At 44.9% G+C, this 25,352-nt stretch overlaps 1 protein-coding gene across 1 annotated transcript in view; it reads right to left on the minus strand.

The window, feature by feature from the left end:
- Nucleotides 1-1,826: 1,826 nt before the first annotated feature.
- Nucleotides 1,827-25,352, minus strand: part of GLRX3 (glutaredoxin 3) — a 33,140-nt gene continuing 9,614 nt past the window's right edge. The window contains exons 3-11 of the mRNA XM_080823360.1: nucleotides 18,958-19,032; nucleotides 18,017-18,218; nucleotides 12,552-12,724; nucleotides 12,269-12,330; nucleotides 9,936-9,993; nucleotides 8,233-8,285; nucleotides 5,371-5,410; nucleotides 5,185-5,277; nucleotides 1,827-2,122 (exon numbers count right to left, since the gene is read on the minus strand). Coding sequence (XP_080679486.1) covers nucleotides 2,072-2,122; nucleotides 5,185-5,277; nucleotides 5,371-5,410; nucleotides 8,233-8,285; nucleotides 9,936-9,993; nucleotides 12,269-12,330; nucleotides 12,552-12,724; nucleotides 18,017-18,218; nucleotides 18,958-19,032 — 807 coding nt within the window. The 3' untranslated portion in view covers nucleotides 1,827-2,071. The remainder of the gene's footprint in view (nucleotides 2,123-5,184; nucleotides 5,278-5,370; nucleotides 5,411-8,232; nucleotides 8,286-9,935; nucleotides 9,994-12,268; nucleotides 12,331-12,551; nucleotides 12,725-18,016; nucleotides 18,219-18,957; nucleotides 19,033-25,352) is intronic.

The following is a 25,352-nucleotide window of genomic DNA, read 5'->3' on the forward strand; positions in this document are numbered from 1 at the left end:
TGTGATGCTCAAGGACGACACCACCAGTTTTGCACCATGCAAGGCACCCACAGGGAGGGAAGGCCGTCCTGCCACGTGCAAGCTTAGACGCTATCAGAACCACCACCCTAGGCCCGAACACTGTTTCCCAAATTGGAGATGGGCGCTTGTTAAAACATATGCGTTGTGTTTATTTAAATGTGCATTAGGAAAAAAAAAGTAGCTTATCAACTCTGCAGTGATATATTCTTGCTTAGGATAAGGTGAAGCTAAAAGCTGGCTTGTTGACAGGTGGCACTTGCAGACCGAGCAAAAATCACGAAAGCCCAACACAATACTTTCAGTGTGGGACCTAGGATAGGAGAAAATTATGCACTTCTCCCCCGTGGTTCACAGCATCCCTGAAGCCAATGGCTTAATAGAGTTTGTTACGATTCATTTCCATCTACATTTTAAAGGTTTCATTTATGCAATGATTTGTTTTAAATGGAAAAAAGAAATTCACGGACCAGTGCCCAAAGGAGACCCATCTAATTACACACACTGGCGAGGAAAGCCACCATGACAGATGCAGTCCTCCGACAGGAAGCCCGGGGCCATGTCCGCCTTTCGGGTCTTGTGCAGACTGCCCTTGGTCACACACACACTTCAGAAGGCGGCACTCTCCTACACACAATCGAATGGAGCAAGGGGACGGCCGGGTGCTCGAGCCCCGGCGAGAGGCTAACTTCCCTCTGGTTTCTCATGAAAACTGCTGACTTCTGCACCCCTTTCCTTACTCTACCAGCAGACGCTTCCGTGGAGCCTCAGCCACCCGGGCTGACAAGCTGGGAGAATCTGACGAAGGGACACGGTCATGGCCACTGAAGTCGAAGAACCGTGGAGGCGAACTCAGCCACTGGCTTAAAGTGAACCCGACAAAGGCCTAATGGGGCAACTATTTTTTTTTAAAAAGATGTTATTTATTTATTTGACAGAGAGAGAGATCACAAGTAGGCAGAGAGGCAGGCAGTGGGGGTGGGGGAGCAGGCTCCCTGCTGAGCAGAGAGCCTGATGTGGGACTCGATCCCAGGATCCTGAGATCATGACCTGAGCCGAAGGCAGAGGCTTAACCCACTGAGCCACCCAGGGGCCCGGGACAACTATTTTTTAAACATGTGAGATTCAGGATCAAAACTACTGTTGAAATTTTCATGGACGTCAGGATGTTCTCAGCCTATGTAAGGGCTAAATCAATGCTTTCGATAGAATGATTAAAATAAATTGTGGGACGCCTGGGTGGCTCGGTCAGTGGGACATCTGCCTTTGGCTCGGGTCATGATCCCGGGGTGCTGGGATCGAGTCCCGCGTCGGGCTCCCTGCTCAGCGAGGGGTCTGTTGCTCCCCCTGCTTGTGCTCACGCTCTCTCTCTGACAAATAAATTAATAAAATCATAAAAAAAAAGATTAAAATAAATCGTGATGCATAACACACCCTCATGTCCAGCTCTTCTCCCTGTTGTGAAGAGCGTGAGGGCAGGGACACAGTCACGAGCTCCTCTCATCCTCTGCTAACACGTGCCCTCGTGCCTTCTGAAGCGCGTCTCCGAATCAGCTGAGCCCTTCATCGCCTCTGCAGTCTCACTGGGGCCACATGCAGGGATGCTGTCAGAAACGCATTTTCAGCTGAATTTTTCCAAGCTGTAAAGAGATCTTTGGCCATTGAGGGGAGCCACTGGTTTGGTCTATGAGCTATTCTAAATATGACTGTGGATTTCAGACGCCATCACTGTTCCGCATCTTCTGCAGCCTGCCTGCTTCTCAGCTCCTATCAGGTACCCATAGAGTATGAAAAAGAAATTTAAAGTTGGCTAATTACTATATATTTAATATCTATAAAAAATACAGCTTTTTTACACAAGTATTTTTAATCGGATTTGAAGATGTTTATTGCATCCTGTTTGGTGAAAAACAAACAAAACATACATGTATTTAGCACAAGCTGGTGGGATACACCGAGCCTAAGAGGTGAGCAGCGGTCTGAGAACAGAGTCGTGCGCGGCCCGGCTGTGACGAAGGTTTCCCACAGCAGTCGGGCACCGAGTGGACACTCCCTAGTTCTCTCCTTTCAGCACCGGCAGCAGCTCACCATTGTCTCTCAGTTCCTAACAACAAAAACAGAAAGCAAAAATAGTATGTATGCACAGAGATGAAAAACAGAAACCTCCGAACCATCCCAGACTGTACCCAAATTCGAGAACAAGAAGAAACACCGGACTGGAATAAAACTCCAGCCCACCAGCACGCCGAAACCAGGTACCACGCCATAAAACTGAGCGCACCATCAGGTTATAAAAGGTATTCAAAACCCAAGAGCTTGTTCAGCATTAACGCAGACAACAATCAGAGCAACACAATGATGCCTCCTATTTGAACAACAACAATAAATACGGGGGACAACTGTGAGTGACGTGCAAGCACGAATGTGGAAGAAAGCAGCAACGTGCTGGTCACGGCCACTCCAGTGTGATGTACGTGACACCCGCAGCCGCACGGGGTCACGAGTTCAAGCCAGCCCGGAAAGACCACAGTACTCGTACAAAGTGTACACATAAAGGCCAAAAACCACTAAAAAGACATAAACATCCAGAAATATTTTCTGCTTTCAGATTTAAAATTTGGAACACAGCTATCAAATTTAAAATGTGACAATAAATGGTAATTGAGACTTTATAGTTTGAGATAAACACTTAATTGGATGTCAATATTCAGGTTATTACTAAGCAACATGAACATCAATCAGTAAAACCACTAAAATCCCTTTGACCTCCTCGCTGGTTAAACCCTAACAGGTGTGATCCCGTCATGCAAACTCAGACAGCACTCGGTGATGTCCTGAGATCTCCTACCACAGCCCGCTAACAAGCAGGCGACCTACCGCACTGAAGGAGGAGGCAGCACTTTCCGGAGCGCCAGACCTGGGCCGGAGCGGGGGGAAGCAGGGGGCACGCAGCTCATGGCGAGGCCCGGCAGCCACAGCTTTCCTGGCTGCCCGAACTTCTGTGTGTCCGTGTCCCCTCATCTCAGGGCACTGTGAGGACGGCCTGGCACGGAGGCAGCGTGGCCGGCACGGGGTGGGACCCTCTTCACCAGCACCGCTGCTACCGGGAGCCGAGCTGGTCCCAACAGTCTCACCGTCTGAGCAAACATTCTGCAGCAGGGCACCGAGCACGGACCCGTTAACTGGCGGCCGTTTTTCGCAGGACACCAGACTGAGCGAGTCGTGGAATCACCGGGTAACTCCTTTATCCAGCCCTTCAACAACAAAGGCTCTCAGTGCCCTGAAGGCCAGCCAGAACGAACGCGAGTGGACCACCACCGACGTCCCAGGCACTAGAGGTGAAGGACTGGGCTCTGTAGGAAACCACCACGTGGCAACCTAACCGTCCCCAGCTGTCTTCCCGGGGTGCACGTTCCCAGCATCACACACTGCCAAATGCGTGTTTTTAGCAGGTGAACAAGAGTCCTCTAACGTCCTGATACACACCTACAGAGAAGTCACCCATAAAGCTCAGCTTTAGAATTAAATGAGATTTATTGAGCATTATCTTCCCAAGCGTTAACAGTGGCTCAGGCAGAGGCTACAAAACACTCAGACGATACAGGCTCAAGAGTATTTGGGGTTTGAAGACCGTCTGTGTCTTAAACAAATAAAAGTACATATAACACAACAGATGCACATGTATTTTTGGTGCTTCTGGGCTACTCAAGAGCTACTATGTTAAACTTTTTCTTCTCCTCCAGGAACGAGACACTTTACTAGGAAAACCGCCTCACTCAGTGCCCTAAGAAGCGTGAAGTCAAACGAGGACCGCTGCGGCAGAGGGGCTGCGCGGGGAGCCCGGCAGGAGGAGGGGCCTCCGCAGCGAACGGCTCCTGTGCCGGGGCGGACAAGACGTCCCGGCCCACGGAGCTGACGTCACTGAGCGCTGGGCTGGGTCCTCTTAGCTCCTTTTAGGAGCTAAAACTGATTTTAAAACAGTGCTACTTATCACTTGCTTTGCCCTTACAAAGTCAGACATCTGCCCTCAGAGAGACTCTTCTGACCGGCAAGGCCAGCAGAAGGCCGGCCGGAGCACTGGACACAGGAGCAGCCACTCCCGCCGTGGAGGTCTGTGCTCCCGGAGAGCCTGGCATTCCTCCTCAGGCCCCGTCCTGGGCACCCCCACCCCCGCCCACCGCTACCCTCCCCCAAGACCACGATGCCCGGCTGGGGTGGGGGTTTAGAGGAAGCAGAGCCGCAGCTCCCCTGTGCCAGTGGGGAAACTGAGCCGGGGAGCACACAGGTGCCGTCGGGCGGGCGTGCCCGGAGGAGAGCCAGGCCCGCTGAAATATATGGAGAGTTTACGTAAAGCAAACTAAAGGAGTAAGTTAATCATCAAAGATGTTTCTCCAAACATGCTTACAACCTGACAGACCCAACCAGGTTTAAAACATCTGAGACCAGAGGTGGACAGGAGATGGGCCACCGCGGTTTCGCCCTGTGCTCTGGGAAACCGGGGCCCGGGCTCTCAGATCTGTCACACAGCCGGCGGGCCAGGCAGCACTGGGAGTCCGGCCTCCGCCCATGGCCTGGTGCGCTCCTCTCCATCCCCCGGAGTGCACACAAGGCAAAATGAAAGAACACGAGAAAATAGTACAATATAAATATAAAAGGAAAGAACTTAAGGAGGAGGAGCAAAACATCCCTGTAGACAAGAGGGGCCCTGAGGGACACAGAAAACATGCAAGTATGGAACGTGCCAGTGATCCAAAGCAGAGGAGATAAGGAAAGAAAAGCTAAAAACATGGACGACTTAGCAGAGTGGGAGTAAAAATCAGATTTTGAGCTTGGCCACAATTAGAACATCTCAGAATGCCAAGTGACAGTTTGGCCCTGAGCGGGCAGTCCCTCGGGAGACGACGGCGGTTGTACAGAAGGCCCCACGGCAGGGGGATGATCTGACTGGCTCAGGGGAGGGTGAGAATGGTCTGATCCAGCAGGGGCAGTGAAAGAACACAGTACTACGGACACAGAAATGGTAACACGGGGTCAGAGATGACCGGAGAGGAGGCCAGGAAGGAAAGCACCCAAGGAAGCCCCACAGTTACCTTTCAGTATGAAAGGATAATTTTCAAACACGCCAACATTTCCGTCTTTAGGATACCAGATGAACTCCGACCTTACCTTAACAATATCCAGACCTCCAACAAGCTCCCCTTTCACATACAGCTGAGGGTACGTGGGCCAATTCGAGTAAGTTTTTAACCCCTGCCGAACCTACGGAAACAACAGCAGCTCTGAAACCTTACTGTAAGACCCTAATGGGTAAAACTGAGGCAAAGGTCAAGAAACATAAAACACAGAACTTACTTCTTCATCCTCCAATATATCAAATGTCTCATATTCAACACTATAAAAAGGAGAAAACATTTTAAAAGGAAATAGTTTCATTAAACAAAAATTATAAAACCTATTTGATGTTTTAGAAACAGTCAAGAAAAGGAAACAGTTTTGTTGCTCCTGACATTTATAGTGGAAAATGGAAATGACTTTACTTTTCAATCCGTCAGGTACCCCACAGAACAAGTCAGCCCAAGATACAAATTTATCTGGATTTTTCTCTAGACAGTACTGGGTCAGACAGGCGTCAGCCAACCTCGTCTCAAAAGGCAAGACGGTCAACACACAGGCTCTGTCGGCCAGTCCGGCCAGTAAGCTGCAGCCGCTTACTGGGCTACACCGCACAGGAGCAGCTGGACAGGGCAGACGGGAGTGGGCATGGCTGTGTGCCAGTAAAACTTTATGTGCACAGGTCGGCGACCAGCTGCAGTGTGCCAACCCGCAGGTCAGACTTGTATCCAAAGTTTACCTAAGTCTATTCTTAACACCGCATTTCCACTGCCCACCCCCGGGCTGCTGCTTCTGACCTACTAGCAGGTGCTCAGGGAGCAGGAGGGAGCAGCACTGAGGCCCACGGACACCCATGGACACCCACAGCTGGACCGGAGGCTCACTAGCCGGGACAATGACACTGCCAACAGACGCCACCTTACGGAGCTGTGCTTTCCCACGTGAAAATAATCAGACTTCAGAGCACAGGTGCTGCTCTCGAGAGGCAGACACCAGCGAGAACGGTCTGGCTTTACACCGTGTAACGAACACCACTTGTAGAATGAATGCCAGTCACTGCGTGGAAACCCAAGCACACGTACTCGGAGGGATGTCACTATCAGGTGGTCAAGGAATCAGCATGAGTGTCGCACAAATTCCCACAGGGAGACTGGGAATATGTGCCGTCCCAAAAACTAGCCAAAGACAATGCCACATGTAAAAAATTTCGATTTCCTTAAAACCAAAACCACCCTCATAGGGAAATCTTGTTCACTTGTAAACAAGTTTCCAAGAAAATGGTCCATGGTGCAGAAAACAGTCAAAAACAAATAAATAAGATGCCACAATAAATCAGCACCAAGTATCAAAATAGGAATGTCTGAAAGAGCAAAATAATTAAAAGAAAAAAAAGACCCAGTAGAGGTTGCCCTTTAAGGTGAGCTGAAGGAGGCAGGTGCTAATCTGGACAATGTCATAAAAGCGATGAGTTACAGAACCATCTCCGAGGGTCCTAGGAGGTACTGGGCCCGCGCGTGCATGTGTGTAGTCATAATGGCCAATGCATCTCCTGGAAGTTCTTGTACAGAGATGCGGTGGACACTTGGCACACAGCCCCTCAAGACATGTCGCTGGGCCAGTGGAGGGAAAGCGTCAGAGTGGAGGCGCGGGAACACAAAGCCAGCAGCTCGTTCTCTAGACCGACGGCTCTCAGCGAGATCACTCTGGTCAAGCTAAAGAGCCAGAGAGGCTCCCACCCCGAGCATCACAGGTCCGCAGCTGGGAGGACTCCATCTCCGAAGAAGCCCCTCTGCTCTGGGACAGCCGGGCTTGCAAACCCAAACATCAGAGAGACGGGGGGCGGGGGGCAGAAAGCAACGTTATGGAGGCCCTCCACCAGACACACGGGCCGCCACGGCCCGGCGCTGCGGCGCTCTGGCCTCACAGCTTTGTGGAGGGACACCCTGAGGGGACACACTGTCACAAGGGACAGGTGGACTGAGCGTACCATGCCAGGGAGCTGTGACAGAGAAAGGGGGCCACAAAAACTGATGACCAGAACCCAGCCAGCCTCTCCAATGTCCAAGGGCAGTGAGGAAGGGGCAGGCCGGAGCAAGACAAGACACTAGACTCTCCTCTGCAGACTGTCACAATCTTCTTATGAAGAAATCAGTCATTTTGCTTTTTATGTCCCTAGAGTTGTATTTAACATGTGCTACGCAACTGACTACTTTCAACCCTGCCCATGAATATCTAAGTATTTCAGAGATTACCTTCCCCATAGCTTCATAGGTTTCGTTAATCTGTTTAAAGCTATGGCTAGAATACTTATAATATTAAAAAGAAGCTATAGTGAGAAAAGAAATTTTTAAAAAAGCCAAAACATCTGATAAACTCTATAGAACATGGGTGAAAGTGTTTTTGTTTTTAAGTGGTTTTGTTTTTAAGCAGAAAAATCAATGCAGTTTTCTTAACTGTCAGCATCGCCGCTGAGCAGATCAAAAAGCATGAACACAGCCATTTAACTTCCGCCACTTCTCAGATGCACCTAACGACCTCCGCAGATGCCCCAGCCATTTCATAAACTGTTTAGAAATGAGAGTAATTTTAAGGAAAATTAAAAACCTCTGATACACTTTCCCTAAAATATCTTTACGCATGTTAAGGACTTTCTTCTAGGAAAGTAGACAAATGGTAACTTTAATGATCGCCTTCTAAGAAGCTCCTTTATTTACCAACTGGTTGACACTGGCCAGGAAACCCTATTGTGGTCTCAGTTAGGTCATTCACAAAACACTGTAGCAAAAATAAAGTAAATGGCTACAGATGTAACAACTAAGAGGCATCAGTGGCAGAACTGAAAAGTTGGAATTTCTTTTTTTTTTTTTTTTAAGATCTTATTTATTTATTTGACAGAGAGATCACAAGCAGAGAGGCAGGCAGAGAGAAAGGGGGAGCAGGCTCCCTGCTGAGCAGAGAGCCCAATGCGTGGCTCAACCCCAGGACCAGGACCCTGAGACCATGACCTGAGCTGAAGGCAGAGGCTTAACCCTCAGAGCCACCCAGGCGCCCCGAAAAGTTGGAACTTCTTAAACACACCATTTGAAACCAAGATTTACGTACCCAGTACTATTTAGTATTTCCAGAATCTGTTTGCTGAATCCACACTTTGCTTCCTAAATGCAGAAAAAGAAAAAAAAAGAAATGAGTAAAGATGTATTACATTTTCTACACAGCCCACTGGCGTGGTCCAATGGTACGTCGGTCACCAGGGTGGCATGGACACACCCCAGCGCATACAGGCTCTGACCATTGGGGAGGACATGTGTCCTGGAACCTGACAAGCTCTGTGGTCAAACCTTCCTGAGTGGAGCCTCGACGCTCTACAGTTCGATTCCTTCTCCATTTCACTCTCAAGAGATGACCTCAACTCACCTAACCTTTCTGCAATGATGAGGATCATATCTTCCCATTCCCAACTAGACAGTCACTCCCATTTTTAAAAATTTATCTTTATAGAGTACTGACTTTTTTTTGAGGTTATGGCACTGCGACATGGTTCTTGTCAGGCCCCAAATCCCAGCAATCCCATGGAACAACGAGGCCCCACATAAACTTCTTAACAGCACAAATGATTCTGCTTCCAAAATATATCAACACCAGCCAGGCTTCCAGAAAACACTGGAGAATTTTGAGAATAAAAATCTGCTTTAAATAATCACCAAGAAAATATAAAATGATAACTTTATCCTGAGAAGTATTAACTTCCTCTATTTTGTTTTAATAAAATCAGTGAACCACTCAAAGAATCTAGGTCCTACCCTAGTGACCCCAGGATGCTGAAACCTTTACTACCAGCTTCCCAGTCGTTACCTTCACTGTAACAGTTACACTGACTAGTTACATTAACTAGTTGGTGCCACTGTATGTTAACTCTCACACTAGCTATCACAACCTCACTCTCAATGACCCCTGAGGCACCCCGTCTATTTACACCCAGGGCAGTGAAGCCCAGAGAGGTTAAGCGGGCAGCCCACACATCTGGGCAGTGCCAGCGCCACAGAGAACATAAATGCACGTTTCTCTGTTCCATCAGCCTCGCCTCTCAGGGCTTTAGCCTCCCCAGCTCCGAAACAGACCACACTGTCCCCCTCTGCCCACCTCTGCAATTGGTTGAGAATAAAGGAAGGTAGCAGAGCCCAGTGTCTGGAGATCTCCGTTCCAGTCCAAATACAAATGATCATCAGTTCTGCTCAAGCTGTTGGTGGGAGTGATCTATCAAACTTGATATTCAAAATGATGCCCAGCCAACATGTATCTTCATCCAAAAAGCTACGGGAACCAACCCATTGTAAACAAGAACTGCCAAACTGTTTCACTCATTCACCAAATGGTGCTGACCACGCACGATGCCACGGGGCTTATTTCTCCAGTGCTCACTTCTTCAAGGGTGATCTAGGGCTGTGCGCCCCAAGAGTTACGAGGCTCCCCGTGCTCCGGAAGTATTGGGACCAAAGAGCCCACTACATGAGGCCACTGCCTACAAGGGTGCCGGGACAGCAGCTAACCGAACCAGGACAGAGTGAACAGTGTTGACCAAGTTTGGCAGCAGAAAGAAATGCACCCCACTGAGATGTTGATGATGAAGTCAGGCAAAATGTAGATTACTTTATTTGATCTCCATAAGCACCAATTAAGGCCTGGTAACTTCCTGATGCCACTACAGCTTCATTAGCCACAGCTAGGAAAAAAGATTTAAGTGTCCCCTTGTTGCAAATGTTAACATCAAAAGAAATTACAAATAAAACCATTTTTTAGTTCTTTACCTGTTTGTTTCCTTTCATAAAGAGCATCACAGAAGCTTTATTTGTCAGTACTTTGAGCCTAAAGAGAGAAAATTGATATAAAATGGCTCAGCTCAATTATTAAACACCACTTTTGCTCCGCTTCAGGAGTAACATGCATATTTGAGGGATGGCAGGATGATAGTTCACAGCTCTGAGTGGCATTAAACAAGCAAATGCATTGACATTTTCCTTTATTTCATTCTCTCCCTGAGCCACCATAAAGCACAATATGGCTTTTAAGGCAATGAATGTTCCTTCGAGTTGCAATTCAAGCCCATCAACTCACAGCACTAAAAAAATAATAATAACCAACTCAATAAGGAATTGTTCAAGAAGGGGCCGTGCAGGGAGCCCACCCACCACTTCCAAAACCAGATCTTGTGTGCTCCCAGCTCCACTACGAGGCCGCACACAGCTCCATACTCCCCCGTGCCCGCAAGGTCACAGCAGCAGGGGAAGTGCCAAGGGCTGCGACACCCGGCAGCACCAGCTGCTCAAGTCCAGTGCCCCCACCCTAAGTCTGTGTCCCCCTGCCTGCCGGCTTTCATACCCTGTGCCCTCACTTGCTGCCAGGAGCGCCAGCTGTCTGTGTCTAGCCTAAGGTCCAGTCAGCCAGCTCAGGGCAGTCTGTGTCATGAGAAGGGGCTGCTGAAGACCCTCTGAGCCCCGTGGTGGTCAGGTCACTGGCTCCTCCTCCCACTGGTGCTCTGGGTCACTCACAGCTCACCCTCCTCAGAGAACAAAGTTATCACGAACGAAGCACACAACTCACGCTCACAGCTAGGTCACGATCACTTCAGAGAGAGCACTCTGGGCTGACTCTCCGAAAAGAAATAAGGAATATGGTGCTGATCATCATCCGTCACCTACAGTAACACAACAATCTGGATCCAGGAAACCCAAACGTGTCCCTCTGTCCCACACACAGAGACGTCACCGGACTCGGGAGCTCAGGCTCCGGCTCTCTGTACTCTGGCGGCACTTCAAGGGATCACTCCAAGTACAACGAATACACATCCCTGTACAACCTCTCTGTGACTCTGGCTGGTTCAATTTCGGTGTCTGAGCCACAGGAAACAGACACGGCGCGTCAGGAAGAGAAAGCAGGTGTGATGAAGACAGGGACACAAACGACAGCAACAGTGGACCCGACAGGGAAGGACGGGCGGAAAGCAGACACAAGCACACAGCAAGCACAGAGGACATCGGAGGCCGCAGCGCCTCCACGAGCCACCCAGAGGTACGACAAAGAACGCAACTGGGCGTGCACCCGGGCAACTCAGTCGGTTGAGCATCCGACTCTTGATTTCAGCTCAGCTCATGATCTCAGGGTCGTGAGATCGAGCCCCGCATCGGGCTCTGCATTGGGTGTGGAGCCTGCTTGAGATTCTCTCTCCCTATGCCCCTCCCCCGAAAGAACACAATCCACAAAGGGACTAGGAACATCACTGTCCTATCAAAAAGGCAAGAAAGAGTACAAATCATTTGAGAAAATGTGGCACTTAACAGGTCCGTTTGACATATATGGGATACTATTTATTAATCAAGGACAGATAAATGAGGTGCTATTATAAACAATTTTAGAAATTCTCAAAATGCTCAATAGCAAGAAAATTACAAGAGGAAGTTTCACCTAACAGACTCAAGCCCAAACTATGAATGGCTGATACACTGATGTATTTCAAAATAAAATTCTTCTTTAAATCTCTACATTAATTCAAATTTATTACAATAAAAATCCCCTTAAGCCTCCCTACAGGCCGAAGTCCAAAATTTCCATAAGACAAAATCTTTAAAAGCTGATTGAGATCCTTCGTAAAACAAAGACCAATTTTACAGCTCCAAAATCTCCTTGAATTCCAAGTTCTCGTGGTTAGAAAGGCAGCGTGAAACCCTGAAGTGTTTACACACGCACCACACACGAAGCCTGCGTGTCCTCACATCGGCACCTTTCACGCTCAGTGCTCTGACAATGCCATGAGCAGGGACTGCTACCTGAGGACCAGGACTGCTGGATCCCAGCTCCAAAACACAGAGAAAAATTGAGTTGTTCCACTGAAACAGTGATATTTCTATAAAAACAAAGAATATCCTCCACGTAATCATTAATTTCGTGTAAAAATTTCTCCAGTGCAAATGAGACCTTCCCAAGTTTGCATGGCTAATCTGACTGCAAACAACACAATTATGACCTTGGCACACAAAAACAAATCCCTGACTTCTATATGGAAAGAACAATGCAAAAACCAAGAATTAAGAAATATTTTTAAAGTACTAAACAGTAGACTTTTTGAAACTTTTAAAATACTTACCTTTCCTCTAATTTCGGAGCTTTAGGGCAAATTGTATCTAGTTCGTCAGATGCTTCCAGCTCCTGAAATAAACCCACATCTAAATTTAAGAAAACATTCACCACAACATAAATCTCTTTGTTAATACCGAGTATCAGTCAATTCATCAGAAATATTTCATATATATCCCAGATTCATTTTTGCAAATGTAGAAATTAATTTATATTCTAGACTGATTCCTGCACTTAGAAAAGTGAGCTCTAAGTGAAAATTCCTTACGAAGTACAAACTTCTCAGTTCTAACCTTAATTATATCAAGTCCTCCTATGAGCTCTCCGGAAACATAGAGCTGGGGATAGGTGGGCCAGTTGGAATAGGCTTTGAGGCCCTGACGAACTTCTTCATCTGAGAAGATATCGAAACTGCTAAACTGAATATTATGTTTGTTAAGGATTTCCACCATCTGCTTGCTGAAACCTGCATAGGAAAAAGAAAATCAAGAACTTAGCTTCTTTCTCATACCCGTGATCTGATATTCCTTCACAGCACACACTAGCTACTGACCAGAGTCTGCCTGTGTCACCCACGACTTCATCAGCACGCCTATGCAGCATGTAAAGAGAAAAATGAATTCCAAAAACCCCTCATCTGACCTTGAACTGTATCACGTGCTCCGGTGAGGCTTAGTGTAAAGCACACTTTTGAGTTTAAAAGTCTGTGCATATTTATCAGTGTTCCTCTTACTATTAGGCACATTTTTTGTTGTAGGAGAAACAATTCTAGCCAGAAAGCCCTGGCACCTGCTCAGTCCAGCAGGGAGACCAACAGTTGAGCCCTGCACCGGCCCCCTCCCCTCCCTGCACTTCCCCATCAATCAGAGGACGGACCTGGAGGCCCCAGACCATCCCTCCCAGCTCTGCTGCCTGTGAACCTCTACGAATCACCACTGGATGGAGGAAAAGCCCCACAGCAGCCATCATTAGCCACTCATTGTGCACACAGATTGGAAACCCAACTGTTTGGTTTCTAGTGCCTTGTACTAGGTCTGCGTGCCCGGTCCAGCTCTTCTCTGTCTTTTGCCATCTCTAATAGAATAAATTAAAAGTCAAGGAGGAATGTGTTCTTTCAGTTGAAGCTGGTACATTGAATTTCAAACCTGTCTTCTCTGTTGTTATATAGGCACTGTCAACAGACTGACAGTGTTCTTTCTCATCTGGTACCGTAACCTGACAGTCTCTTTTTTAAAACTATTTACATTCCCTAAAGTATGTAATGTGATTTTTTTTTTACTGCACTGTAGTGACAATCTTATGTTCCATGATTTTATTATACTTTTGTGACACATTTTTGTCCTGTACTTTTTTGACATCATTTTCTGATTATGACATTAGCACTGAAGAGTGAGAGTGTGAATATCAGTCTTTTGTAAATCTATTAGTCTTATCTGAAAAGAGGATATTTTTCTTTCCATAAGCTAATTCTTCCCAATTGTTTTCCAATACTTTGTATCCCTCCTCTCACTTTCCATTCTTCTTTTCAAACAGTCCTAATTCACTAGAAAATGACCTGTTCTTCAGGGGCAAAATTTCTGCAGGATTTCACAGCATCAGCCTTTTGAAATAAAATCAAATCATAAAATTCGGTATAAGATTAATTGCAAAAACAGGCATCACCTGCTGTCATGCAAAAACACATTTACTCTTAAAACCTGGATGTTTTACTGAGCTCCAGACATCTTCCAGATCTACAGTTTATTGAGATGAAGCACTGGTATTTATTTGTACAGCATATAAGTTGCTGTTCCTCCAACTCAAGTGTTAAGTTCATGTACAGCCTGAAGTAAAACACTGATTCTGAAATTTTTTTCATTCATCTGGGAGTTCATTAGTAAACAGCTAACGGCTGATTGCTGATGGTTATTCTGTTGCCAATATATTAACTCATTTCTACTGTAACTGGCTGAGGAAAAGCTTCATTTTAGCTTTAGGCAATTACATGCAGACTAGAAAGATTGATGGGTAATGTTTCATTTTTAAGGGTTAAAGTAGCAGACTGGAAATGTTATGCTTAAGGATAAAATAGTGAGAAGGCTTCCTACCAGTAACACAATATTTACACACTTTTTTTTTAAGAAAAATGCACGCATGCCATAGGAATATTTACAAAAGGGAGAACCACGTTTAGCTGCCGCACAACCAGCGCTTCAGTCCGCAGTCGTCTGTACTCCCAACAGGAGGCACGAACAGTGCACCGACCTGGGCCAGGCCAGCACTATGCAGTCCCAGTAAAACCCTAAAACCCACTTCTGAGCCTACGCTGCTTATGTCTGATTGAAAAAGAAAACCCCACTAAGGGAGACTTTTCCTGCAGAAGAAATGTCTGTCCCGTGGTTCAAATATCCTTTGCTTTGCTAAAAGTTTTGTTAACTGAAATGGACACAAGAATTCCCAAATAACTTAATTAACCGGCATGTTCGAGGATGTAACATTCTGTTTAAGAAGATGGACATCTCAGTGCTTCTTGAAAATCTGCCTAAAACCTGAGCGCCCTCTCTCTCCTGTCCTCCCGAGGAGCACAGAATAAGGATAATCTAATTCTTCAACGACAGACACCCTATCGACGCACCAGGCTCGTAACACACGGACACACTTCTGCCGGTAGAGCCCAAAAGGAAAAGCGATGGCAACAGGGTGTAAAGTGTGCAAGGGTCGGGCTGAGAGCCAGCGGGCTCCACGGCAGACCCTGAAATGGCTTTCAGGGCTTCCTTGAGAAAAAATTTAATGTTACTCACTAATGGTTTTTGATTAATTGAAAGCAAGGTGGGGGCCAGCTCATCAAAACTCACCACAGCCCTACTCCACAACAGGACCCAAGGGAGGCCCGGGTGCTACCGATGGCAGGGCCTTCCGTGGGAATCCTGTACGAACCATGGAAATACCAGCCAGGTGCGTTCATGAGCACAAACGGCCGCTGCTTCTATAAAGGAGGCTCTGGCTACCCTCCGTCTCCGATGTGCCAACATAAGAGCAAACCCTTTCTCCCCTAAGCAGCTCCGAAAGGAAGAGGGCGGAAGTGTGCTCCTATGGAAGAGAACAGTTTAAGATGCAGACGGTTGTGTCGCGGGCACAGAGAAGGGGAAAATAGGGCCAGAGGCGCATCAGTGAAGGAAGTGGCAGGGTAGTCACAGCAAAAATCCCTTCTACTTGATCCTTAAGTAGGTATTTTTTTAAAGAATACCTACATTCTAAAATGATGTGTTTACCCTATGTCACATATTTACTACATCTGACAGAAAGACATGCTGTTACAGAAATCAAGACATTAGGAAAGAGAGAATCCTGTTAAAAATGTAATCCTAAAAATGATAAAGAAGAGGAGTGCGGGGGGGGGGGCTTGGTCAGGTTAGTATCCAACTCATGATTTGGGCTCTGGTTATGACCTTGGGGTCGTGGCCTCCGGTCTGGTGTCCGGCTCCGAGCTCAGCAGGGGGTCTCCTTGACAGGCCCTCTGCCCCTCCCCCCACCAATCAATCAATCTCTCTCTCCAAAATAGATAAAATTTTTTTAAGAAATTATAAAGAATAAAACAAGTACTTGTTTGGAATGAAACTGTAACTGGTAAATCATATATATCTAAAAATTTCTTTCAAATTCCCTAATTACATCTTTTATTATCTAAATGTCTACAATACTGTGTTTTTCAGATTGTTCTGACATGTTATAAAGCTTCTTTTTTATCCTACCTTATTTATAGTCTTCTAAATGTCAGGCAGTTAATACACAAACGGCTAGAAAAACATTATACATTAAGTCTAATAAAAAGGTAAGCAGGAAAATGACTACCTCTAAGCGTACTTCTAACTCACTTGAATAATCATACAACATTGGATCTGAAAAGGATCTCCAAGACTGGCTCCAACCCCAACACCAGCGAAGGAAGGACTGAGGGCTCAGGGAGGGTTACTGACCTGTACCTACATTACCAGGGCAGGGGCATAAGGTGGTGTCGGGATGCAGCTCACCTGCAGTGACATCCGGCCACCACGCTTCCCGCCGCACCGCCTCCCCCCTGCTTAGCACCCCTTCCCAAGCTGCACTTTTACCACCCGCCCGTCCTCTCAGGCTCTCATTCAGAAAGGCGTGAGAGATGCTCCTGTGCCAATCCCAAGAAGAGAGTACTCTATGGGTTTTACTGCAGGCTTACAGGGTAGAACCCGTCCCACAGCCTCATCCGCATCTAACAGCAGTCACCCACAGTTCAGGACGCAAGGAAGGCACTGAATAAAACTCATCACACTCGTGTTGTAAGTCCCTGTTCTCAGGTCACCACAGAAAGTATCAGAAATGATTTTCCTGCCTGATGAGAGAAAGTAAACCAGTCGCAACCACTATTAAAAACAAACCAGCACAACAGAGGCCGGCTGTTGCTATCTAGGGTTAATTCTAGTAGAAATGAAGTTTTTCTTTCTCTTATTTTTTTTTTTAAGATTTTATTTATTTATTTGACAGAGATCACAAGTAGGCAGAGAGGCAGGCAAAGAGAGAGGAAGGGAAGCAGGCTCCCCGCTGAGCAGACAGCCCAATGCGGGGCTCGATCCCAGGACCGTGGGATCATGACCTGAGCTGGAGGCAGAGGCTTTAACCCACTGAGCCACCCAGGCACCCCTAGAAATGAGGTTTTTCAACATATAAATAGCAGGCATTACCTGATATGTAAATAGTAGCAAGGACATTTTTCAAGTAGAACTGAGAGAAAAAGGAACCACTTCCTTACCTTTTTAAGACAGACTCAAGATGAAACTTCATTTTTAAAACTAGACTTTCATAATCTAATATGTAATTTGCTAACCATATAGGGAAGAACTTACAATTAAATTTACACTGGAAGCTAGGTTGTTTTTATAAAGTCACACTGGACACGCAGTAATTGGATCAGTAACACATTCTATTTTACTGCTGCGTATCTTAATAAACTCCCTCCTGTACAGTTGAAACAAACACTCTCAGATTCTCAACAGCACCATCAAAGGGCATTAAATGCTCAATTATGAAGCATAATAACGCTGCACCAGGCATAGTAAAAAGAAAATAACATAAACCCAATACCAGAGGGGTCGAATAAACTCTAAAACTCACTTAAGGACAAAATTACAAGCATATATGTACAGAAAATAAGAGTGACGGTAAAAGCCACAGAATTCAGAATCTTTCCATTATTAGCACCTATAAGCAACAGGTGAACACTGCAGTCACATAATTCGACTCTGGGACAAGAAGGAAGGTAAAAGCACAGGGGAGACAGGAATGCCACCAAAATTCTACATATTTTTAAACTGCTGAATCTGGACGACACAAGTCAAGAGAGACTGCTAAGAAAGCCAGGAAACTGTTAATAGCAAAATGAACTGAGCAGACAAAAAGCCCATTCAGGTGACTGACAGCAATGTGGTGGCTGGAACCTAATCCCAACTCCACTCCAAGGTGACCTGAACGGCCTCCCCCTCTTTGGGTATTTATGTAAATAAAACAAAAATCTTCAATCAGATGATTTCTAAGATGCCTCTGGGTTCCAGCATTCTCTGTGTCGGCTACACACTAACTCTCACCACCACACGACAGAATGCCAGTGGGAATTGCAACTCTCCGGATTTTCTAAAGGTATCTCGACACGAGTGTAAGAGCAACGGACAGAACAGAGACGGGCACCTGGCCGCGCCCCACCCTGTAAAGCACCCGTTCGGTGTGTGTCCTTGGGAAAGCAGCTTCTTACCACAGCGCGGCTCCTGTGGAGTTCCTTTCATAAACAACATGCAAGGGGCGGCATGAGTTAATTTCTTCAGGCGAAGGTTGAGATCTTCTTTAGGATGCTCGTTACCACTGGGTGGGAAGGAGCCGCTAGATGCATGTCGCTGAACTTTTTTGGTCAACTCAGGGGCATGTGCACCATCTAATCGGTCAATTTTCTGAGAATTCTGAAGTTAAAAAAGTCGTTTAGAATATGTGTGGCATTCTTTCATCATCCCTTTTAAGATCCAAAATTTTAACAAGTATGAACTCATAGCTCTAGCCAATTTTTAAAGGCGTCAATGCTATTATTAGATATGTTTTTTAAAACCTGATTACCAACTATCAGATGCATCTCAATTTTAGAAATATGTAATTGTCTTCTTTTCTCTCTTTTTGTACACATACTAGGAGAACATCACTATGCCTCAAACTCAAACCACATCAGAGTCTGACCTAAAACAGAAAAGATTTCCCCACCCTCACTGGGACAAATCTATTACTGAGTATAAGTGCGGTATTGGGGGGGAACGTGGTAACACTCCGGGGTGCCCTAAAGCACAGCTTTGCACCTGCTTCCTAAGAGAGTCATTAATCAAACCAGGACCAGCCCGATGTTCCATTACGCCCAGGCACATGCCCTAAGTAACCAACTTTTACGCGACTCAGGGAACATTTTGGGTCTACAGTCAAGTATCTGGATTGTTGTCTAGAACCCCCAACTCTGACTGCCCATGTCACTTCTTCAGGATCCCCAGGCCAAGCTTCTGCGTCAGTGCAAACACACGGAGACTATGAGAAGACAGGGCAAAGCCAGGAACAACCAAGTGCTGAATGTTCAGGGATCGGGGAGAGGGTAAAGGGACCAAGACAGAGCCCCGTGGCCCATGACAGATGCAGGATCTCTTGTGCCATCTTTATCCTTACCTTGAAAAACAGAAAGGTGGGAACAGAACTAATTTCATATTTTTCAGATACTTCAGGAACAGCTTCAGCTTCCAACTTTAAAATAAAAGAATTTAAAGCTTGATTATAAAAAGGTCCTTTTTTTACTACTTCAATATGTAAATCAGCTTCACATGCATCATCCCTTCAAGTAGTTGATGTTTTTAAAGAGTATGGGAGGAAAGTTTATGACACATTTACATTTAAATGAGACTCACTGGGCTGGCGTGTCATCACTGAGTCTGCAGTGTCAAAACAGGTTCAGAGGTTTTTATTTTGTTGCACATTTCAAAAGATGCCTGGAGGCTGTGAATAAAATTTTTGGTGCACTAGTGACCTAGTAAATTCTCAATCATATGCAGCTACTACTATATTGGAATCCATAAATCACTGACCCCAGTTATGTCATGATTACAGCGCTTATTTTCTGCCCACAGCAATTCTTGCTGTTTGCTCTATTGACTAATTTCAAGAGGCAGTACATCACGACTGACAGCTGTAGCCTTCTGCAAATTATGGAGCAAAAAGGAGTATTTCTTCAATAAACTATTGATGTCTGATAAATTTTAGCGTTAACTCCTGCAAGGCTGCTGGATGCTAAGCAGATATCTTGCTAGGCTATTTGCTTCTGGGTCTATTCACACATTTAAATGCATTTTAAATAAGATGACTGCATTCTGCTTGGTAATCTCCTTGAGGCCCCTCAACAAGATATGATGTGCTATCTGACACATGAATTTTAAACATATTTAATAACTCAACTCTAAGTAATTAGAACACAATTCCTGTAAGCTATTTATGTAGGACTTTCTAAACCATACACTTTGAGAAAAACCAAGACATAATATTGTATCCTTCCCTCATAGGACTGTCAATTTAATATAAACTCTTTAAAACCAATAAAAATCTGTATTCACATTATACCTGTAGGAAATAAAATTTATTGATAAATTATATTGTTAAAAGATTTAAAAATATATATCCTGTATTTTTCCAGGAATGAAAGATTTCCACTGGGCTTGAAACACTATTTTTATCTAGCACTTTCCCCGATCCAGTATATATCTATCCAAATGAACCCTGACGGTAAGTGGGAGGCAGAGTCGTTTGTCTTTGCTTCCTACCTTCCATTTCATATATTTCTTGGGTGCTCTTTTCCTACTTTATTTTTTTTTCTTTAAAACACCTTTTTGAAACAATATTTTTAATTACTTTTATTTTTCAAAATGTACTAAGGTGAAAATTATATACATTTTAAATCAATATCCACTGTCCAATAAACCTGAAAAAATGAACAAGCAGAAGACAAAGCACTTGGAGACAGCTATTTAGAACATACTTTCTCAAAGTTTTTAAAACTTCTGTGTTGTTTTCTTTCATACAATTGCACACTCAGACCAAAGAGGAACAGAAAAGGCAATGATTAAGGTGGTTCATTATTTTCTTTCTTTCAAATAATCTCTCGAGAGCCCACCACACTTTGGCATTGGGTTAGGCTCAGTTACTATCCCTACCTTTGGTACTACTGGACTCTAACCGCAAAATAAGACAAATTTTTAAAAGGGGCAATACAAAGAAGAGAAGAAAAAAAAAAAAAAGAAAGAAACCCACAACATAAGTCTTAACCAAACCAGACCAGGAAGCATCTGGACTCAAAAACACAATCCTCTCTGTGGCTAAAAGTTGACCTCTTCTCATGTTCCTGCTGGTTTCCAACAGTCTTCCTTAATGACAATTTTTCCAGAAAGCCAACAATCCTTTTGAAATTCCTAAAGCCAGGAAGATCACCACATGCGCCTCTGGCAAAGCAGCTCCCAGGAAGATGCGATCTTAGTAAGACAGCGGTGACGTCTTAGTAAGGCAGTGGTGACAGACAAGTTCCCCCGAGCACCGGCCAACAGTGCCACTGAAGGCAAAGCCATTCCCCAGAACATCAAGGGGACCTGAAGTTCTAAAACCTTTGCACACCAAAATTCGTTGGGAATATTTTTACTGGATGTAAAACAACATGACAGTTCTATCAATAAAAATAAAGAGTACTGAACACTGACCTGCATTCAGAAAAGACCAAAGGTGATCAGTAACACCAGTCTTTCCTGGAAAGCCTGCCCAACGCCACAAACCATGACAAGCCCTTTGCAGACAATGGCCTAAATGACTAAATTAAAACCTGGAAAGGTGTATAATACGTAATGGTGGCTAGGTAAAGACGTCATTTGTCCAAAGACACACGGTTAATGAGTAGCAGAGCTAAGAAACAAACACAAGTTTGCTTGACTATAAAACCTATGCTTTTTTCACTATATTGTGGTACACTTTTTCTACTGTAGCAATCAAAAAGAAAGATGAAATTTCAAAGACAGGATTTATACACGACTTGAGCGTCCACCAAACATGAACATTTCCAGAACGGAATCTCAGACAGAATGCTTTTGGTGGGAACCACTTGCTTGCTGAACCATGACTCTCAAAGTTGGACCCTTCCCCTGAAGTCTGCTTTATGTCTGTGGAGTAGGGTGAAGAGTGGCAGGGAGGTGTTACCACAGCAAGGGAAATCCAGAGGCAGGGAATTCACTCCCTCCAGGGTCACCAAAGACCACTAAGACAGTAATGGTTAATATCTCTGACTAATTAGGCCAGACACTGTTCTAAGTCCTTTCTGTGTACTCAAGGCACAGTAACAGATGCTGTACTGTTAGGAAGTTATCACACCTAACTTCCACTAACTATCACACCTAACTTGGCACTTAACAAGGTTAGATAAGTCAGCCAAGATTCCAACACTCTTGAGTGGTAGAGCAGGGCAAGTGTGGCTCCAGAGCCAAGTTCTGCTCTACACGGCCATGCTGCCAGTTCAGCAAATCCTCTGTCTTCATTTTACTGACTTTTCAGTATCACCCATGTGACCACACCCACCTTCTCACCCAGCCTTCACTTGGCTTCCCACTGTTTCATTTTCCTGAACTCTGAGACAGTCTCTCTGGCTTCTTCCTTCACATCTGGCCAACCTCTACATGGCTGGCACATCCCAGACTTGGTTCTGAGCGCACTTCTCCTATTTATCCTCATTCTCCCTCAGTGGTCTCCTCCAACCCTGTGGCGCTAAGGAACACCAATACCGCAACAACACCCAAGTTGTATCCAGGCCAGACCTACCCCCATACCTCCGAGCTATACACTCAACATCTGCGCTCAGATCTCTACTAGGTGTCTCCCACTAAACCTGTTCCCCCCACCATGGCATCTTGATCTCTTTAATCCATCCAGATGATCAAATCAAAAAGGAGACAATTTTGATTAATCCATTTCCCCCACCAGACATCCACTCTATCAACAGGTCCTCCGGGTTTCCCCTCCAAAATATAAGCCAAATCAGACCATCACATCATTTCAATGCTCCCTCTCCACAAGAGTCACAGGGTCACTGGCCTGTGAAAACAGCTTCCTAATGAGTGTACTTGCTTCTAGTCTGCATCCTTCCTTCCCCCACTTCAAACCACTCCCCACAAGACAGCTGGAGGAATCAACTTAACAGAAACCCAATTGTGTGTCACTTCCACTGCACTCAAAATAATACCCAAACTCTTCCGGTGCCCACAAGGTCATCTGGCTGTTCCCTACCTCTCCAACCTCTAGCCATAATCTCTCCTCCTTCATTAGCTCCACCAGCCTCCTGTCGGCTCTCCAACAGAGTTCACTCGCTGATGTACAGTCTAGAAGTTCATCCCCAGCTCTTCCAACACTCCTTTTCACGTTCCTGCTTTCCCTTACGAGATACACCTCTCTAGCCCAACCCAAATAAAGTACCCACCAGCCCCCAAGTCCTCCTCTTCAATGGCCTATTTCCTTCTTTTCAGAACTTAGTACTATCTGAAATTACCTTGGTTATATGTGACTCGATGTCCCTACTGTTCCGTACTTCCAGTGACTACCATAATGGTGGCATATATAAGTGTTAGATAAATAAATTCTAACACAATACTGAACAAATGTTGGTCACTACTGCTAAGCCTACAATGGCACTGACCACTAGCCAGGGTGGTCCTGATCCCCAAGGCTGCGAACAATTAAACCTGACCTTCAGAGACAATTTTGTTAAGCTTCATAAAGAGGCTTCTTTCTAACTCTTGTGACATGTGATCTAAAAGGAAATTTTTTCAAAATCAAATTCTTTGTCCAGACAGATATATAAATCAAAGTTTTTGGTAGCTTTTAACCCACTGAGCCACCCAGGTGCCCCTTTTGGTAGCTTTTAAAAGCCCTTTACCAAACTTAGCCCAGGAATAACTAATAAACTTTGTCAATTATTTGTATTTTTTTATTACCCAGATAGGATAAATAAAAATTGGGGTATTTTTAAGATTTAGCAATTCTACTTGAATTATCTGCGAGGCATTTTTAAGAGTTCCCCCAAAATGGAATCCTACACATGTTCTCTAAAATGCCATCATCATCATTATTATCATTATCATTATTATTATTATTATTATACCAGTATTCTCTGGTGCCACAAAACAGGACCTCAGCTAACTGGTACCTAGCTAGACAGCTGGTTAGTGCCCTTCTGGAGACTGCCCGACATTGTCTGTTTACACAAGTTAATTGTACAGACATTTAGAATAAAACATTTCTATAACCATATAGAAATTATCTATACTGATTATATAAACTCTTAGAAATTAAATACTATGAACTATATTTTAAGATGCTTGCACATTCAACGATAAATCAAACTAAAACAAGTCTTAGTTTCTGAAAATAAAAAAATGCTAATTTAAGTATATAACTCCCTCTATACCTCCACCACCATACCTAAAGCAACCATGGACATAATAAAATTCAAGTACGGCAGGTACTGCACAGTGTAACAAGATCATTACTAAATGAAACACAGTAGTACAAACCTCACCAACCAGGCGGACAATAAGCCTGACTTTGAGAATTTATGTACTAAAGTGCATTGTAAAGGAAAATGAATACCATAGCCTAACTAGATCAGAATACCAAGCTGGAAGAGGGGTGTGGGAGGGGGTGGGGTGGGGTGGGGGCCACCTACACAAAGAAAGCAATGGAAACAAGGTAAGGTAAAGGTCTCTATTTCAAGTATCCCACCATCTAGTCAAGAACAAACAAGGGACATCTGGGTAGGTCAGGGGGTTGGGTGTCTCACTTGATTTTCGCTCAGATCATGATCTCGGGGTTGTGAGATCAAGCCCCACGTTGGGCTCTGGGCTGGGGGATGAAGTCTGCTTGGGATTGGGATTCTCTCTCTCCCTTCCTTCCCTCACCCCTCCCCCGCAAGTGCTCTCTCTTAAAAACAAAAAAAAAAGCCAATTAAAACAGGAAATTAATTGACAGAACAGAAAAAACACAAGAGTCTCTAACTAATAGTTGAACCAATGGCACAGACTAAGTTTGGAGATGAAAGGAAAAAAAAGCCACAGGAGTACACAGGAGACTTCATAGAAAATGGATTTGAATTGAATCATCATGTTGAGTACTTTAACAACATACAACTTTAATTTGGAGAAACAGTAATGATAAATAATTAAAAAATTGAATAAAATTTCAATAACTAAATCATAATAAAATCAAATGTAAAATTAAACATGAATGGCCACGCCTATAAAAAGATGAATTTGATCCAGACCTCCAACAGAACTAGCGGCGCCCAGCTTTCCCATCACAAGGAGCCTTATGCCTCTCTTCCTCCTTCCTACCTCTCCACCAGACACTAGATCTCGAAAGATTCTATCTGCCAAACAAGTGATTAAATGATAAATGTGTTTTCCCATTTTAGTTAAAGATAAAGTGTCAACAAGCTGACTTTACATAATTTGAAAAGCAAAGGCATGTAACGTTTTAATTCGTCATTTAATTCTATTCTGAACAAATGTTAAGTTTTCAGTAAGACTTTCAGCTGTACAAATAACTCGTGTATCTCCTCCAAGCCCTTGGATGTGGGCAACCCTCCGCCCGGGGCCCAGAGCCTCAGGGAGGTCTAGACAGGGTGGCCAGCATAGGAGAGGACACACCGCATGGCGCCGAGGAGCATGGGAGCCCTCCGTCACTGCACCATCAGTACAAGCAAAAGCGTGCTCATTCAGCTCCAGTAAACCCACGGGTCCTGCCTTTCAGGAACCTGTTCCAGTGAGCAGGATACCCAGGCCAAAATGCACGCTCACTTTTCTCAGGTATTGCTTTTCCACCATCCACAAAGTAAGCAACTATTCATGGTCACAAAACTTTACACTCAAACTCTTCAAAACATCATGTTTAAGATCACCTAATACAATGATTTTGTAAACGTCTAAGTTAAGGAATCAATTGATCTCTATAACTCACAAGTCAAAAATGCCAGACTAGGGGAACCTGGG

This window comes from Martes martes (assembly GCF_963455335.1).
Source record: "Martes martes genome assembly, chromosome: 14".
Classification (NCBI taxonomy): domain Eukaryota; kingdom Metazoa; phylum Chordata; class Mammalia; order Carnivora; family Mustelidae; genus Martes; species Martes martes.